At 46.1% G+C, this 14,504-nt stretch overlaps 1 protein-coding gene across 4 annotated transcripts in view; it reads right to left on the bottom strand.

Moving 5' to 3' along the window:
- Positions 1 to 225: 225 nt before the first annotated feature.
- Positions 226 to 14,504, bottom strand: part of LOC105472931 (DS cell adhesion molecule) — an 818,273-nt gene continuing 803,994 nt past the window's right edge. For all 4 annotated transcript variants that reach the window (XM_071095740.1, XM_071095738.1, XM_071095737.1 and 1 more), the window contains exon 33: positions 226 to 1,202. In XM_071095740.1, the coding sequence (XP_070951841.1) occupies positions 850 to 1,202 (353 nt within the window). In that variant the 3' untranslated portion in view covers positions 226 to 849. The remainder of the gene's footprint in view (positions 1,203 to 14,504) is intronic.

Genomic DNA, 14,504 nt, shown 5'->3' on the forward strand with positions numbered 1-14,504 from the left:
TCTGGTTTCGGTGGAGACCAGCCTGCATTTTGTCCTCTCCAGCTTGAGAGCAGGAGCTGCACCTTCTTTGTGCTTCCTGGAGATTCCTGAGGAGTTCAGGGTGTTACTATGGACTCTGGTTTATTAAATTGAGCTCTGGGTTCAGGCCTGGTGTTTCCAAACAGAAGTACCAATGGGAAGGAGGACCAGGCCATTGGTAGAAGACGAGAGAAGCAGACATGGAAATAAAGGCAGACAACCTTTTCTTTTTTATTTCGCTTAGACAAAATGCAAAGAGTGTCTCATTAAATTAAAAAAGAAACAAAAAAGAAAATCAAATTGATTCCCCCCCACCCCTTCACTGACGGCACTCATCCTAATTAACAAAAGAAGACCAAATTGAGAACCCGGTTTCTAATGGGAAAGAAAGGTGTGCAAACGTGACTGAAGTTTTCCCCTGCCCGCAAATCGGTGTTCCTTTTAAAATCACAAATAGGCTAATTTCCCCCCCACCCTGTTTTCTTTCTTGCCTCTTGTGTGATAGAACTTCCAGTCAGAAGGTTTAATTAATCCCCCCATGCACTTTTGTAGAAAATCAGTAAAAATGCAATAGCCTGTGAAGATCATAAAACTGGACTTCTTTCCCAAAAAATCAGATGCCCAGGCGGATGGAGCTCACACTCAGACAGAAGAAAAGCAGGAGAGTCTTTGCACTGTCTGTGGTTTCAGTATTTTCTCTCTCTCTTTTTTTTTTTTAATATATTTTGGCAATTTTCTTTAATTATAAATATTGGAATTCCGTAAAAAAAAGGTAGCTTTGATTGAATTGTTTGAATTGTATTTACAACCGCTGTCCAGTCATGCTGTCTGTTATACCAGGGTGTAAGATTTTGCGTAGGGATTGTTGCCTTTCAAATGGCCCCGGGAGTCGAGCAGTGATTCTTGGGAGCTGCTCATTTTAGCTGCCTGTCCCAGCTCTGCCCCCTCCCGCTGAGGTAATGTGGCCACGGCCCCCGGCTGCCACGACTGTCCTTCTCTCGTGGAGGAGGCGGAGGAGGCGGCTTCCATCGGGATGGGCTCCAGGACCGTGGGGCGCTTCAGGGTCCGGCTTTTCTGAGGTTCCAAGCATGCTTGTCCTAAGCTCAGGTCCCTGCTGGTGCCTGGACCACCTCGGTTTAACAAAAAGTCCATTCTAAGGTATGGAGGCAAATGTATGAGGTCACCTAGAAGGAAAGACAGGGTAGTTAGTTGGTGTCTTCATTTGGTAAACACCGGCAGAATCCCCTGTGTGCATGTGGGTGGCCACGCGGGTTTTAGAGACAAGAATGGCGCTGCACACAGGTGCTTTTCTCAAGATCCTCCATCAGCGCTCACCACAAAGACAGGTGGAATCGTCCTCCTACCTCTTCGCTGGGCACGGGAGGAGCTCATTTTCCGACAGTACTTACTTGTATTAACTTACTTGTACAGAAATGGAGGAATGGAGGTAACAGGATCCTTCAAAACACCATCGTTGAAAGAAAAACATACATCAAAGGCAACAGCATCCACTGATTACAAACGGTGATAGACCAAATCCCGCATGTGATTGGAAGTGCGGGCAGAGCACAGGGTTGAAGGAGAGACCAGGGATGTCAAGGGAAGAATGATGGACAGCTGGCTCTCGTCTTGGCAATTCTATGAAACCTTGTGACCTTGGCCAGCCACTTCATTATGGGTCTTTATGATGGCTTTGGGTGAAAGTGCCACAGCTTATGGCCTCCTTACCAGGCCCTGCCTACCTGCTAACCTCTGCGTGGCTCTTCTGTTTCAGCCATGCTGTGTATAGAGATGACAGCAGCTTAGACCAGAGTTCTAGCATTTCTACTTCCTGCTCAAGGTCACTCTGGCTTCTGTGGTGCCATGTAAACATAACCTCAGGTCTCCTTCAAGAGCATCTGCTGGCTGGGCATGGTGGCTCATGCCTGTAATCCCAGAACTTTGGGAGGCTGTGGCGGGAGGATGACCTGAGGTCAGGAGTTCAAGACCAGCCAGGCCAATGCGGCGAAACCCCGTCTCTACTAAAAAACACAAAAACTAGCCAGGCATGGTGGTGGGCGCCTGTAGTTCCAGCTACCGGGGAGGCTGAGGCAGGAGAATTGCTTGAACCCAGGATGAGGAGGTTGCAGTGAGCCAAGAGTATGCCACTGCACTCCAGCCTGGGTGACAGAGCAAGACTCAAAAACAAAACAAAACAAAAACAAACCAAACAAAAAAACCCCAAACCAAAACAAAAAAACCAAGAGCATCTGCTGCAGGCAGGGAGGTACCAGTTCTCTGGGATGCTGCAAGCCAGTGACAAGCATGACAGGGCTTTCCTCATGGCCATCCCCGCCCAGTGCGGGATCTCCCTAACAGGCATCCTTTGCTCAGGGATGCCCCATCAGCCTCACTGCAGCCTTCTCAGAGGTGCACTGCAGCCTGAGGTGCCTCCAGCCAATCCCTCCTTCCCCTTCTCCTCTCACAGGTGTCAGACCTCTGTTATGGTCCCTGGACTCTCCTTGCCACCTCCTGCTTCCTCTTGCTTCGTTCTTCACAAGAATTTCCCCAATAAATTCCTTGCCTGTCTAATCTGTCTTCATAGGTGCTTCTCAGAAAACCTGAACTGCCACAGCTTCTTTCACCACCAACTACTGAAAGGTCAACTCTGACCTCTCATTGCCAAATTCTCTGGTTTCCTCTTGGTCCTCTTCCTACCTGCATTACTATAGCAATTGATGCTGTTGATATTTTTATTGTTGGCCGCCTCAGCTGCCAGGGCACTGTGGTCTTCCAGATCTCTGCCTACATCTCTGGCCATCCCTTCTCACTTTCCTTGACTGGATCCTTTTCTCTGTCTTTCCTCTAAATGTTACAGAGTATTCCCAGTGGCCTGCTCTCAGCCCTCTCTCGAAAGGCTTGGCTGCTTTCCTCTTCTCTTTATAAATAGCTTTCCCATCTATCTTTTCCATTTTGCTCTTTCTCCTGAGCCCTAAATGTGACTTTCAGGTGCTTTGCTAGGCATTTCCACATGAGTGTCCATCTGGAATTCTGAATAACACAGTCTACCAATTCAGTTAATGAAGGCCAACTCCATCCCCTCCCAATCCCAAATGCTGCTCTTCTCCCGTGTGCTCCATCTTGTGTAACATTATCACCATCCTTCCATCCTTGAAACCTCAGAGGCGACACTGACACCTTTCTCTCCAGGTTAATTCTACTGGCAAAATATCTCTTGACTCCTTATTTTTTTTTTTAAAAAAACAAGAGATAAAGTCTTGCTCTGTTGCCCAGACTGGAGTGCAGTGGTGCATTCATGGCTCACTGCAACCTCAAACTGCTGGGCTCAAGCAACCCTTCCACCTCAGCCTCCAGAATAGCTAGGGCTACAGGTACACATCGCCATGCCTGGATAATTATTATTATTTTTAAAATATTTTGGAGACACAAGGTCTTTCTTAGTTGCCTAGGCTGGTCTCAAACTCTTGGCCGCAAGCAATGCTCCTGCCTCAACTTCTCAAAGCACTGGGATTACAGACATTAGCCACCTGGCCTTGACTCCTTCTCATTCCCATCTTCAGGGCCCTGTTTCAAGGCTTTAAAACATCCCATCACCCCCTTGCAATGCATGAGCACAATTAGGGCCCAGCCACCAAGTCCACTTTGCCACCAACACTGCCTGGCTTGAGCTGGACTGACGCTGCGTCTGAGTTTCTGCTGTTTTGGTATAGGCAGTGTGCATTCTCCAGCCCAGTGCTTTCCACTTTTATCTTTTTGAGGTATAGGCAGACAAGGGGTATTTGTGCAGCAACACTGGGATGAGCCCAAGGAGTTGCTTCTGGCCACCTTGAGGTCTGAAGGACTCACCGTCTTGGCACACCTATAACTCATGTCATACCAGGTGCAAAACTCTGGCTAGAGAATGGGCTGGTGGTATGTGGTCCTGGAGCGAGGGCCCAGGGAAAAGGATGTGCAGGGAGAGAGAGATGATAATGGTCTGAGCTCAGGAGAAACTGTGGGATGTGAGAGAGGGAATTAAATTGTGATACAAAGGGGGCCCAAGGAAGGCGGCTTCAGAGTCAATGACAAGTGGGAGTGGTGAGAGAGGGGAAGGGGTTAGGGGCGACTCCTTCCCAGGCTCTAAGCTCAGGAAACTCTGTGGACAGTGAAACCACTAACTGTGAAAGGGTGTATAGGGGAAAGATTGTACTTTGATGACAAAAGATGAAGGGTTTAGTTTCAGACCTGCTGAGTTTGATGCAGCTGGGGACATTCAAGACAAGGTATCTAGTAGGTATTTTTATCGTAGAAACGTAGCACTAGAATGACTCATTGCTCATTTTCTGAATCTAAAGTAACTGAATATTCTCGTTTCTTTTGCTTCAAAATATTCCCTGCTTTCCTTAGGTTACTGTATGCTAACAATAGTTAATTGAGCCTTCCTCATCCAGCCCCTTTGGGCCTGTAGGCCCTGTAGGTGCAGGCTGAGGGGATCTGAGACCACCTGAGCCAAGCGAGGGCTGTCATTAGCCAGCTGCCCTGCTAGCGGGGCAACGGAAGTGATGTGTGTTTAGATAGTGCTTAAAGCCTGAACCTTAGGAAACACTTCAAGTTTACCCACAGAAAAAGAATAACCAGCATAACAGAAGGAAAGGACTATTCAAGAGTATAAGGGAACTGGCCTGTAATCTCAGCACTTTGGGAGGCCGAGGCAATGGATCACCTGAGGTCAGGTGTTCGAGACCAGCCAGGCCAACATGGTGAAACCCTGTCTCTACTAAAAATAGAAAAATCAGCTGGACGTGGTGGTACATGCCTGTAATCCCAGCTACTCAGAAGGCTGAGGCAGGAGAATCGTTTGAACCCGGGCATCAGAGGTTGCTGCACCACTGCACTCTAGCGTGGGCAACAAGGATGAAACTCCATTTCAAAAAAAAAAAAAAAGAGTATAAGAGAACTAAAAATAAATATGGCCAAGTCAAGCCGTAAAAATGCATTTTATACAATGTAAATGAGCATACAAATTTTCAAAATGTTATTACCCTTCCTGAAAACCTTTTACCCCCAACAATAGGAGTAATGACCTTATTTTTGGGAAATCCACCAAATGATTTCTTTGTCCTTGTATTATTACATTGTTGCACCCCTTGGTATGTATGATTCAAAATTCCATTTAGCTTTTTCAGGATGTCTTTATTCTATTAAGTGATGATGAGTAATTATATGATTTCATTGGGAATGGCAGCATGTAATTCACTAAATGACCTGGCGACACTGGATTGGGCTCGCTGAAATTAAAGGCAATTCTAATTCAATGTTGGCTTCCTACTGTCAACTGGATCCAAGGGAAGCTCAGTAATAAATACCTAGACAATAAATGTGCCATAACATTCTTTTTTTTTTTTAGATGGAGTTTTGCTCTTGTTGCCCAGGCTGGGGTGCAATGGCGCGATCTTGGTTCACTGCAACCTCCACCTCCCACCTCCCGGTTCAAGCGATTCGTCCCCCTCAGCCTCCCAAGTAGCTGGGATTACAGGCATGCACCACCACACCTGGCTAATTTTTGTATTTTTAGTAGAGACGGGGTTTCTCCATGTTGGTCAGGCTGGTCTCATATTCCTGACCTCAGGTGATCCGCCCACCTCAGCCTCCTAAAGTGCTGGGATTACAGGCGCGAGCCACCGCACCTGGTCCATAACATTCTTATAGGAAGAAATTACATAATTTGGCATTCTTGTAAAAAGGGTTTTGGTAACTTGATGCATCTGAACTCTGGCTTATAAAAATATAATGGCATGAGGCCTACCCATTATAGACACTAATGAGGAGGGTTCAGGAATATCTTGCCATCTAGAATAGCTTTGTTCCTGAAAGATGAAATAATTTGATTTTTTAAAACTTTATGAAACTTCATGGCATTGAAAATTACTTATGTTCCTTTATGGTAGCTATTCTTCAGTCTTCTCTAACTAGGTGTTAATTATTTGCAAAAAAAAAAGTGATGAAAACATTAACAGAGTTGTCATTAAGAAATAAATTGAATAATTCTTTTGAAATGAGAACATCCTTTTGTATGTGAATCAATACATCTTAATTGACCAATCTTGCAATTTGTAGTTTTATATAATCAATCTCCAGAAGGTGATGTCTTTATTCCTAAGAATCTTATAAACAAATTGTTAATTTTCTTATTTATTTATTTTTAATTATTTTTATTAAATATTATTTTTCTCATGTTGTTTGTATATTTGAGGAAATGCAACAGACATTTACCTCCAGGGTTCTTTAAAAATATAGGTCAAGAATGCCTCATGCTGTTTCTGAGACCCGACTCAATCACGAACACTTGACATATTTGTAATGTGTTGCAACAGATTTGGGGATAAATCTCTATTCTAGTGACTCCCCACTGAATGCACAGGGCTTATTAAACCCCTACAAAGTAATAGCATCGTGGTCCCCGCTGGACTGCAGAACATTCGGGTCTTAGATTGGAAGGAAGAAACGTGTTTGAAATCAAAAGATAGGACTCATAATATCTGCATCCTGCCTGCAGGGGCTCCCACTTCAGATGTAGTGATCAAGAGGGCTCCAGTCGCTGAAATGGACAGGTGAGAAGTAAAAATCCTTCATAATGGAAACAGCTCAGTGCTTACATGCAATGCCTACATGTGTTTGTTTACTGCAGGTCTGATAAGTATCTCTGAATATCCAATATCTCTGATTGATCCAGTCTTTCAGGTAAAACTCTATGTAAAGTTGTGCGATTCTCTAATTAGCTCCCTTCAAAAATGTGTATTTTCTGATTAGCACCCACAGCAGCCCTTTCAACTGTGTGCATGCTGCAAATGAGTTCTCTCAATAATTCATGCACTTACAGAGAAGAGAGCACCAGAGTAGTCAGCGGTAAGCTCTGTTATTATAGGCACTTATGTCCATTAAAACCCCAGCCCATGTGCTCATCAACAAAGCCTCTGAGGATGTGGACTCTCTAATAGTCATCCCATGTGCTTCAGATGCCTACACATACCAAGACAACTCACACAGTTATTGATCCAGAAAGAGACACGTGATATGTGAGACTGTGTTGACCATGGGGACATTGGCACAGCATCCCCCACCCCCAGCACCCTGCCATCCGCCTGTGTCACATGGGAGAAACTAGCCCTTGGCTTTAATTGTGGTGATGAGGAGTAGAGGCCAGGATAACATTGCCTGCATTTATCTGACAGTTCTAGATCTGAGCTCAGTTTCCTCATCCATAAAATGGGAGTAATAGCAGAATCTAGCATAGAAGGCTGTGGTGAAGAGTAAATTAGATAATGCATGTGAACACCTTCCATGGATTAAGAAATCTGTTTCCACAGAGAGCAGGGCCTTCATGGGTGTGTTTGGCACTCCCCAGCTCACTTGCCCCATAGCTTATCAGTCAGGACCCTCTCCAGTTCTCCTATGCAGTGAAAAGTAGCAGGGATCCAGGAGAAGTCTGAGGATCTTTTGTGCTTTGAACTCCAAGGTCACCATATTGGGTCACCATGCCATGGGTACTCACCTCCACTGGGTGCAAATGCCCTCGGCGTCTCTGTGTGTAAATCTATCATTGCCATAAACACTGGCAAAGGCAAATGCCCGGTCTTAGTACTTGTTTCAGTAAACCCAGCTATGACAAAATTCACTTATATTCCTGGTAATGATTTCCAAACTCTATGGCGTCACTTCCTCTGCTTTGCTTCCCTCTACCTTTCTCCACATTTCCCCCTTCTCCTTCTCCCTCCTTCTTTCCCTTCCTTTTTCTTTCTCTCTTTCTCTCATTCTCTCCACTCTTTCCTTTATTTTCCTTCTACTATGGTTTGGCCGTGTCTCCACCCCAATCTCTTCTTGAATTGTAGCTCCCATAATTCCCATGTGTTGCAGGAGGGACCCAGTGGGAAGTAATTGAATCACGGCAGTGGTTTCCCTCATACTGTTCTCATGGTACTGAATGAGTCTCATAAGGTCTGATGGCTTATAAGGGGTTTTCCCTTTCACTTGGCTCTCATTTCTCTCTTGCTGCCTCTATGTAAGATGTGCCTTTCACCTTCCACCATGATTGTGAGGCTTCCCCAGCCACATGGAACTGTGAGTCCATTAAATCTCTTTTTCTTTATAAATTATCCAGTCTCAGGTAACATGAAAACTAACTTACTTCCTTCCTTCTTTTCCTTTTTTTGTTTCCCTTGTACTAAAACTTTCATCCATGAAATCAAAGGCATAGAAAAGGGGTAAAAGCATGAAGCAGGGGAGGAACAAAGAGATGGCTGAGTGCAAAAAGACAGCAAGCAGGGCATAAACATCAAGAAAAGTGTGGTGCGTGTGTGTGTGTGTGTGTGTGTGAGAGAGAGAGAGAGACAGAGAGACAGAGAGAGATAGAGAGGAGAGAGATATGGGAGGGAAAATCCAACTGGAAGAGCAGCATACTGAAAGGGGAAGTGGAGGCATGGAGAAGGAAAGGACTAGCACTGGCAGGAGGACCCAGCTCATGGTCTGACAGCAGGAGGGACTGAGCTTGAACTCACTTCCATGCCCTCCTTCTCCGCTGCTCACCTACCTGCCCACACTGCCGGTTCCTTCCCCTTCCCAGTGAGCTAAACCCAGTTAGTGTCTCCTGCCTAACCCCAGCATGAATACAAAGGCTAACAGAGTCCTGCCTGGGCCTTTGGGACAGGGTCCCCCCTGCTGACTTCTTTGGGCTGTAGTGGTGGATTTGCACACCACAAACCCACTGTGCTCTGCCTTGAGGCCAATACCCTTCCTGTCAGACTCTAACTGAGGGTGAGGGATGAAGCAGGTGGAGAAGGCCCAGCACAGAGAAGGGCTCTGGGAAACTGAGGGACTGAGATGCAGGAATATATCAGGGTCAGGGGAGGCTGAGATGAATGAGGTTGGGTGAGTGTGAGGGAGGATGGATGAGAGAGAGGGGGATGAGAGAGAGGGGGAAGAGACAGAGAGAGAGAGAGAGAGGGATCAGAGAGAGGGAAACACACACACAGAGGGAGGCAGAAAGAAAGAAATGTAGCTACACAGATCCATAGACAGATAAAAATTAAGGGCAGAGTCACAAATAGAGAAGGGAAAAAGGGAACATGGTAACCAACTGGGACAGTGGTAAGGAGTAGTGGGGGAAGAGGGCACCAGAAAGGTGGGCGCTATGAGAATAAATGTGTATTACCCACAATTAACAGCCCTTGTGGAGCTTTAAAGATGTGTGTACCATACAATGACCACTGGCCCATCCATCACTGGGGCACCCATTTCTCATTCTCTCCTCATCAGCCTCACCAAAACCCAGTGCAGATCACAGGCTGCACCCATCACTGCCTTTCTGGAGGGAGCCCAGGCAGCTGCTTTGACTTCAGCCTTGAGGATGAGACGCTTTACCAATTATTGCAGCATAATGCTTTATTATTTGACATCATGCTTCATTTCTCATCCTTCTGTTGCTGCCCTCTGGGGACCTTCAGTGCCATTAACGTCTCCAAAAGTCCTGATTAAATAAGTCAGCATTGATTTCTCCTTCCTTCCCTAACCACTCTGCATACAGGTATCACAAGCACCACGTTGCCTTTGGTTCTGAAATGTACAGATTTCAGGCCCCACATCTATTATCAGATACACACTCAGAGCTTGTCCCCCTCCACTCTAGTGCACTCATGGTGCACTAGAGCCATGGTTGGCCTGACTGCGTGAAAACTGCTGAACTAAAGCTGCCTCCTTTTAGTTGAAACCCAGGAAAGCAAAACTTCCTGAACTTTCTCAATCTATTCGGACACACGCAAAGTTTGAGTGTATTTCAGTTCTTGGAAGAAGGATGGCAAAATCAATACTGAAACAACAAGAATGAAGTGATTCACAAAATCTATAATGGATGTGCATTCCATTAATCTATCATCAAACAATGGCTCTTGCCATCTTGCAGGCACCACACTAGGGGAAAATATCTGAACACTAGATCAGAGGCTCTCCACTGAGGGCGGTTTTGTTCCCAGGGGACATGTGGCAAAGTCTGGAGACATTTTGGTTGCCACAACACAGGGGAGGGTGCCACTATTGGTACCTATTGGTCAGAGGCCAGGGGTGCTGCTCAACATCCTACAATGCTCAGGACGGCCCCTGCCACGAAGAATGATCTGGCTTCAAATACTAACGGTGCTGCTGTTGAGAAACTCTGCTTTAGATGATGAGAATTCATAATGCCAAGTGTTCCTTATTTCACTTTAATTCTACTTATAAAGCATTGAATTCAACCAGGATAAGCAGTTGTACCCCTCAGCCTCAGAATACTAGTCCACAAGGAGTGACGACCTCAGTTCTTCATGGAAGAAAATAAGAGATGGTCCAATGGAACTGTAATCAGAAGGCAAAATCCCCAGGTCTTTCTCCAGTGGCACCCGCTGAGGTGGGAGCTGACTCCAGTGGAAAGAACAGTAGTTACAGACTGCAGGGCTTGGTGTTGAAATACTGTCTCTGCCTCTGTTTCTGCCTCCAGGTAGTTTTGTGACCCTTTTGAGCCTCAGTGCTCTCGCCTTTAGTCAAATGAATGAGGCACACTAGTTTCTAAAGGCATCTTGAAGCCTAAAAGAGCCCTTCTTGTGCTCTGAGCTATCTCACCTCTGAAAACTGGTTATATACATCTGTACCGGGAATGTATGGATAAGGGTGGAACAAATGAAATGCATTTCTGGGGGCCAGATATTCCAAGGCACTTTGCGGTAGCCTTCTTCCTCCTCCTCTGCAACGCTTTGTAAGTTGGAGGCTGTGAACATGCAGATGCTTTCCCAAATTTGTGGGAATGAAGGTGAATCACAGTTTTTGGGGCTTCAATCTCCTCTGGGGACACATAAAAAGGAACTTTCATCAATTTCTAACAAGGTTTGAGGTCTGCCTGGATAGAGCTGGATATTGATGCAAAAGAAAGAAGCAAAGGATGATTTCCTTGAGTTCGAGCAATTTCAATAAAAAACACAGAGACCAGACTTGCAACAACACTACAGTGTCAAAGAGCTGGTTCCCAAAGGGGAGCATAGAGTCCACCCGTACCAGAGGCAGAAGAGATCTAACGCTTTTTGAATTTAATATTAATGCTGCAGCATGGTAATGAAAACTAGTAAAATAATCTCTCTTGGTAAATGAATCTTCACTCCCAAATGGCAACCAGGAAAAACCCTAAATAAATAATGTGAGACTGATATCAGAGGCCCATGTACAGGGATTTGATTACAATTCTTGGCTTGTACTCAGGGGGCCCTCATGCATTTTTTAAGAGCTCATCGATATTGTGATCCTTCTGCTTGCTCGTGAACTTTAAAAGCTACACTGAGGTATAAAAGTAGGGCTTTGACTTTGTTGAGGCTCATGATTGTTCTCAAATAAAGTAGTTCTGAATAAAAGTGGGATTGGAAAATCTTCCCTGTCCTTTAGGCAAGCGCAGAACTTAGCAACGGTTTTGGAGCACCCACTGTGGAACGATTCATGAGATCCAAAGATGGATACAGTTCCCACATGAGAGCCAGGAGGAACCACACATTGGGGACCACCTGACGCAGAACCCCGGCTGGGAACTTGCCCTTGTTCTGCCATGAAGCTGACAGAGCTGTCTCTACAACAATGTGCATCTTCAATCATCCCACAGAAGGAGCTGAGTTAGCTGGAAATGAGAGAATTCCAGACAGAGTGAATGTGTATTTGTGGAGTTGTAGGAGGCCAGAAAGTTGAAGGCTGGAGAATAGGGGTCAAGGTTGAAGACTGGAGACCAGGGGTCAAGGTTGGAGGCTGGAGACCAGGAGTCAAGGTTGAAGGCTGGAGACCAGGGGTCAAGGATGGAGGCTGGAGACCAGGGGTCAAGGTTGGATGCTGGAGACCAGGGGTCAAGGTTGGAGGCTAGAGACCAGGGGTCAAGACGAGGAAGACATGGCTGACCCCTCAGACGCCATGAGAGCAGCAGGAAGCCATGGAAGGAGGTTAAACAGGAGAAGGTTGACTCTTACTGGAGTTGATGGCTTGTTTCCCCTTTCTGGTTTGGGATACAGGATGCCTTAGGCCTTGGTGCCAGCAGAGTGTACAGGCGGCCACACTGGAAAACGATGGTCTTTGCTGTCTTCTTCTTACCTTTCTGTATGCCCCTGGGCCTTCATGGGGCTTTAGCTTCTCATGAGGCCTCACTGGGCTGTGTGTGTTTGTGTGTGTGTATGTGTGTGTGCGTGTGTATAGGTGGCGACTGACCATCTTCTATGAGCTGGGCTCTGTATTACTTTTTGACCTTCTCAAGATTTGCCTGTCTCATGTCTTCAGAACCCATTGCCTGCAGTCTTTGATACACACTATTCTGATAAATGAATGAGACTGTGAGGCGTGTTAATTTAAGATATTAACCCTTTTATGCCTTAGGGTAATACCCAGTGTCTTTTTACTCAGGAGATATTCAATCAGTAGGTGTCCAATACACGAGTGTCGCATATTTGTGTTTTAACTGGGTCTGAGATGCCATGAATGTTCAGTTAGCCTGGGCAGCCTTCTCTCTTGTTGTCTGCAGCGCTGGAATCTGGGAGCTTCCTTCTGGTCACTCAGCAGGGACAACGAGGCCTCTACCCCCACATCACTGTTCTCTCAGGTACACTCCTCCCCCATCACTTTCCACCTCTCGAGGAACTGGCGCAGCCCAGGATTAGAACTGAACCCCAATAAGCTACCCAAGAAAAACAGTGAGGCTTTTAAGGGGCTCAGAAGTCAGAGAAAAGGCAATCAGAACACAGGGAATGCATATTCTGGAACAAGAGGACACAGACACCAGCCCAGCACCCGCAGCAAATACAGTGAACCAGCCAGACCACTGGACAAGGTCAGAGGTACAGGGGACGGCCTCTTGAACACAGTGGCAGGAGGCTGGGTGCGGAGTGGTGGCTGCAAAAGACCCAATGGACATATGTGCTACGCTTTTATTTCAGGCAATGGGCTTAGAGTTCTAAGCTTGGGAACCCCTCAGAGCAGGTGCTACTGTTACCTTCTGAGTCTGAGGGGGAGCTATTAAGAAGACACTGAAATTCTACAAGAGCCCTTAAGAAGCTAAAATTGCAAATACTCCTCAGAGAGACCTGGTTTTCCAGCAGAAATCAGGATTAGCACATGCCAATATTTAGGTCGACATAGAGTGGGCGTGAACAGCAGTATGTGGAGGCTTTGTTGGATGGCCCCAGGGTTCTTTTAACCTAAAATTCTACGGGAGTGTTTGAAAGGTCATGTATGTTTGGCAGTTCAGAGGGAACTCTTGATCCCTGTTGTGTACACCAAGCTCATTCCTTTCTCCTGGCCTTTATCTTTGCTCAGCTCTCTGGACCACCAGAAGGATCTTTGCAGGGCTCTTTCCATCCCATCATTTACATCTCATTGCCTCAGAGGCCTTTCTGGGCCATTCTTTCCAAAATACTCCTCTCCCACGTTTTATCCCCTTCCTGGATTTGCGTCTTTGCCCAGCACTCACCATGGTCGGGAACGATACTATTTGTTTACTTGATCAGTGTCTGTCTCCCTTCCAGGAACAGAAGTGTCTTCAATGTGGATCTCTGTGGGTCTTGTCTATCACTGCATCCTCAGTTCCCAAAACAGGACCAGTCATTTAGTGTCCACTCAACACATGCATGGCAAAGAAACACAGGGAAGCAGGGAGGCTGAGAGGGAGGGAGCAAGCCTTCCTCTAGAAAACCCAGAGCAGTGCAGTGAGAATGTGTGTGCGTCTGTGTGTATCCATGCATAGGAGCATGTGCTTATGTGCCCACATACATGTGCATGTGTGTGAACATATATGTGTGTCCATGCATATGTGCATATGTGTGCACAAGTACCTACGCATCTGTGCTTGTGTGTGAATGTGTATGTGTGCATGCCTGTGTGTGCCCATGCACACACGTGTAGGCATCAAAGAGATTTTCATTTGAAAGGAGACCTTTACTATAATATTTATGATAAACGTTTCAAAATTGAGTTTTAGTGATGTGCAAAACAGGAGGAAGATGCCGGTGCCGAGGCCTGGCACCCCAGCTGCCTGAGCCAAGTCCTCAGGCAGTGAGGGAGATGTAGGTAAGTGAAGCTGGGAGTGGGGGTTATTTAGCTCTGAAGATTGGATTGCTGGTATCTTGTTTTGATTTAAGAGCCAACAAGAGAGATACACAGACTTCAGAGAGGGAAAACAGCATGGTCAAAATGACAACTGAGAATAAGGTGGCCAGCCTTGGTCAGAATAGTGCTGACCTGTGCAGAGGTAGGCTCTTTCTTCAGGTAAGGGCTCCTCCAGGAGCTCCTGGCCTCAATGCATGCCTTGGGCCCCGCCTCTTACTCTCCACCCTCACACCCTCAGGAGAGAGTGATGCAAGATGAATGGATCCTAAATTTAAAATCCAGTAATTGTTTCGAATTACTGTCATTCAGTGAATTAACAAGTTGGCACCAGGCAGTGGCCCTTTCCCACTAAACAAAAC

Source organism: Macaca nemestrina, chromosome 4 (genome assembly GCF_043159975.1).
Source record: "Macaca nemestrina isolate mMacNem1 chromosome 4, mMacNem.hap1, whole genome shotgun sequence".
NCBI classification, from domain to species: Eukaryota; Metazoa; Chordata; class Mammalia; order Primates; family Cercopithecidae; genus Macaca; species Macaca nemestrina.